This window comes from Mesitornis unicolor, unplaced genomic scaffold, assembly GCF_000695765.1.
Source record: "Mesitornis unicolor isolate BGI_N332 unplaced genomic scaffold, ASM69576v1 scaffold33873, whole genome shotgun sequence".
Classification (NCBI taxonomy): domain Eukaryota; kingdom Metazoa; phylum Chordata; class Aves; order Mesitornithiformes; family Mesitornithidae; genus Mesitornis; species Mesitornis unicolor.
Window position 1 is genome coordinate 44,658 of NW_010173240.1, and position 4,405 is coordinate 49,062.

At 41.3% G+C, this 4,405-nt stretch overlaps 1 protein-coding gene across 1 annotated transcript in view; it reads right to left on the bottom strand.

Moving 5' to 3' along the window:
- Positions 1-3,407: 3,407 nt before the first annotated feature.
- LOC104537704 (inducible T-cell costimulator-like) overlaps positions 3,408-4,405 on the bottom strand; it is a 10,268-nt gene continuing 9,270 nt past the window's right edge. Inside the window, exons 4-5 of the mRNA XM_010180668.1 lie at positions 4,113-4,225; positions 3,408-3,497 (exon numbers count right to left, since the gene is read on the bottom strand). Of these exons, the coding sequence (XP_010178970.1) occupies positions 3,408-3,497; positions 4,113-4,225 (203 nt within the window). The remainder of the gene's footprint in view (positions 3,498-4,112; positions 4,226-4,405) is intronic.

A 4,405-nucleotide genomic window follows, 5' to 3' on the forward strand; every position in this document is an offset into this window, starting at 1 on the left:
TGTTACTTGTTTCATACATTATTTTTTTTCTCATTCTGCCATCCTTTCTCTTCTTCCAGCTCCTTTTGATTTGGAGGTATTGAAGAATGGCAGAAAGAAACTGAAAAATGTCCCAAAATAATCCTGACCGTTATCTGTATATTTCATAAGGGATTAAAAGAAAGGAAGAAGAGATAGGACAAGAAGAAAAAAGACTTTCTCAGGAAAATAAAAGGAAATAAACAGATCCAAACAGTGTCGTTACCTCACTGCGTAGAAACAGATTCACATTTTTGATTTTCACTTTTTGTATATTTTTTTTGCTTAGTCCTTTTCATGTTTTCCACTATGATGCTCTATAGGGATAAACTGTCCTGTACTCACTCCCCATTGCAATGTGGATGTTATAGAGCTTATTTTTTTTACATGACACGCATGCATGCATGGACCTTCTTATAACACATGTGGCATAATAAAAAAAATGTTTTATTAAGAATAAACATCTCTTTTTCCAACAAGAAAGCAGTGATGGAACCTGAGGCTTTCAAAGGCTTTGTTACAATGACTATAAATTGCTTGTATCTCCAGAGTAGAATGTGTTTATTTTGAACTATCTTGTTCAGACTTTCATCATTCATCCTTTATCCACCAGTATCTCAAGGCAGACCTCAAGTTTTTAATTCTTTCAGAAACTCTTTATTCCATGAATTTCCTTCTCATCTTGGTGAAAGGTTCCAGGGGATAAGACTCTCCACTGTTACATAGGATCCTGCATCCAGCGTAGGGCTACAAAGATGATCAAGGGAGTGGAGCATCTCCCTTATGAGGAGCGGCTGAGGGAGCTGGGTCTCTTTAGTTTGCAGAAGAGGAGACTGAGGGGAGACCTCATTCATGTTTATAAATATTTAAAGGGTGAGTGTCACGAGGATGGAGCCAGGCTCTTCTCGGTGACAAACAATGATAGGACAAGAGGTAATGGGCACAAGCTGGAACACAGGAGGTTCCACTTAAATTTGAGAAGAAACTTCTTCTCAGTGAGGGTGACAGAGCACTGGAACAGGCTGCCCAGAGAGGTTGTGGAGTCTCCTTCTCTGGAGACATTCAAAACCCGCCTGGACGCCTTCCTGTGCAACCTCATCTAGGCGTTCCTGCTCCGGCAGGGGGATTGGACTAGATGATCTTTTGAGGTCCCTTCCAATCCCTAACGTTCTGTGATTCTGTGATTCTGTGATTCTGTGATGTCTCATAGACAGTAGAAGTTAGCTATTTTCACCAATAATTTTCAAAGGCAATTATTTTCAAAGGCAATAATTTCACCAATACACTTTTAAATGGTGAAATCAGTGGATGTACAGAGAAGAGTTTTGTTTGCTGAGGAGGTCAAGTAATTTGGCAAAGGTTATATGGTAGAACGGCGGGAGAGAATGTAAGGTTACCCAACATGCCAGGGTGCCTCTCTACATCTCTGCCTGGGAGTTGATTACCTAAGCCGAGTACCCGCTGTGAAATTGGCAGTCCCCACTTCATTCAATGCTTTACTCATTTCCCCTTTGCTTAATGTTACAGTTAACAATTTGCACCTTCTCTCTGCAATACTCCTATGTATTTAGGTGTTTGTTGAGGAAAACCCTGTTCTTGACATACCAGCTTATGTCCTCTTCATGCCTGACAGTCCCTGTTTGCCCTATCAGATATGAAGCCAGTCTTCTGTTTGCCAGACAAACAGGCTATGTATCTTTCACAATAGTGTCCTCAGACCAGTATTTGGGGTTTTGGGAACCTCAGAATTAAGGCGCTGCTCTGCTTCCAGCAGCCAAATGCTGTCTAGCAACACATCCAGTCTAGATTCCCAGTTGGTCATTTATGGTCAGAGTTTTGATGGATTTCACAAGGAGCATGAAGGATTGACCATTTCATTCATGCTGAAGGTTTTGAGCAATTTGAGGCAGGTCAAGCAAGCCCTGCACCCACTGGGGAAGTGGTAAAGTTTTCATGTCAAACTGCAAGATGAAGATAATGGCAATGCAGAGTCCATGGATACGCTGGCCTTATGGACTGTGTTGTATTTGTGCTGCAAGACATGTGAATAGGAGCAATCCCTAGTTTAGGGACTGATCCTGCAGGTTTGAACTGATTTAAAGAACCATTTATGTCTTGAAAGTAATATATTCCTCTGCTAGTAAAAGAATTAAGAATTTAATTAAATCAGAGGAGCCCCAGTGTGTGAATGGCAAGGAAGTATTGATAGCACAAGTACAAAAAATGCGGATGTACGTACCTGAGGTACTATGTCACAATGAGGTCTCTGCTGTGCTTTCATAGGATTTGTTCCCCTGCTGTACCACAGCTTGGTACAGGAGAGCATGCGTGCATACTGCACTCTCCTAGCGTGGTGTTAAGAAGTTTGACAGTGAATCTGAGGATGAATCAATAGCATCAGGCTACACTAGCCCTGACAGAAGTGTATGTGCAATACATCGACAGTGCTTCATGGCTGTGCCACAAGGGTTGGCACTGGAGGTAGTTGAGGGGTTTTTGCCCCCAGTGGAAAGTTTATCATAGAGGACACTGTAGAAAATAAAAGTTCCTTCTGTAGTAGCACTACAGGAATCTACTTTCAAGCAAGCTCACTACATTTTCTTCAACTAAAAGCTGACATCTTTAACACATTGTTAGCACTTCATGTACAAGTCAGTGGATCAGGCAGTGCGACACTGAACACACAAGGCTAGAGCAAAACACGACTCAGAACAATATTAAAGTGGGTGTCTCGTGACCACGAGAGCTCAGAAAGGATGGGAAAGGTGAGGAAATGCTGATTTCCCATTGTCCAGGTTCAAGTAGCTGGAAACCTCTGCTGCCAGAATTTCAGTGCCAAAAGCAACTTACACCTGGAGCAGAAATGGAGAATTAGTTACATGCAACCCGTGTACATCTGAATCAGTCTGTGAATTCTGCTGCTCTTCTCTATGTATCCCAAACTGCTTCTGGCTACTATGCAAAGGCGTAAGTAGTTAGGAAGTTCCTCTTTCTCTACAGATTATTTGTCCTTAGCCAGTAACACTCAGTAAATCTAACAAATCCCTTCCCCAGAAAGATTTTGGGTACCACACTTCATCTGAACAATCTGAATTGGAACAGTTTCACATCTCTTCCTCAAGCATAAGATCATTACTTTGCACTGGCATGAAGCAGTTGCATTTCTAGCAACCAGCCCACCATTCTGTTTCTAAAGGTTTCCAAAGAATTTGCTTTTCATTTTCTTTTCCTGCTACAGGGCAGCATGAACTCCATTAACAAGCTATTGTAACAATCCCACCCACCCACCTAGAATCAATGGGAGACACAGCAGGCAGCCCTTCCCTCTTAGAAAAAGCCTTGCAACAGACACAAGTAGAGGTACAAGGACAACTAAGCTTAATACAACCTCAGATTTTTGTTTTTTTAGCTGCATTCAGTGCTGCCATAGCCATGTATTCACTGTTGTACTCATGGGAGCTGGATTCACACTGCTGGTTCTGCAAACAGAGAGAAAATGCCATGAATTTAATTTATGATCACTAATCTCTGCCACTCCTGCCTTTGTTCTTTAAGTAAGGCATTTACTCTGACAGTTCTCAGTGGGAATATTAAAGTCAGAATAGACAGGCACTCATGTAGAAAACTTGGAATAAAATAAACTGAAAACGAAAAACACACATTGTCCAAAAGAATAACTAATGTCCATGGTCTTCTTTCTTTCCTGAGCCAATTGGTTCTTTATTTAAGTGGTTTTGCTCCAGAAAGGAGCTGGAATTGCTCCACTAATGATTTGTTTCCTCTTCTTGAAGAAAACAATCAGGTGAATTGCCTACCAAAGTAATTTTGCTGACCTGTGCAGCATTTGCTCACTTTCGTTTGATTCCCAGCCTTTAAATCAATAAACAGTTCTGTCTTAGAAAAATTAAATCTGAGCTGCTGTCATCAATGACTGAATTCCAGTGGTAAATTAACAACTCAGTCTCTTTGTCAAAAAACCACATCATGTGCTGAGTGAGTATGTGTCTGTCCTACCCTCTAAATCTCATTAAATCAAGTTCCCCATCCATGACCCTTGGAAGGAGGGTTGTGCAGAATCTCATAGACTTGCTTACCTTGTGCCTTAAGCAACAGGCTATGACACAGCAGATACAGGAAATCATGGCAAACATGATCAAGCCAGTAATTATCCATGACATGAGTCCCAGTGAAATGCAGTCTTCCTTATCTGGAGATGGGGAAGCAAAAAAAGTCATTACTGATAATTTGAATTTCCCCTTCCAGCCCCCCTTCTTGGAGATAGCTTTTCAAATTCTTTCCTCTGTCCTCTTATTAATAAAATGGCAAAAGCGAACTCCAGAGAAGGATTTTCCTGAGGTGAAAAGCCACCTTGAAAAGTGTTCTCAGC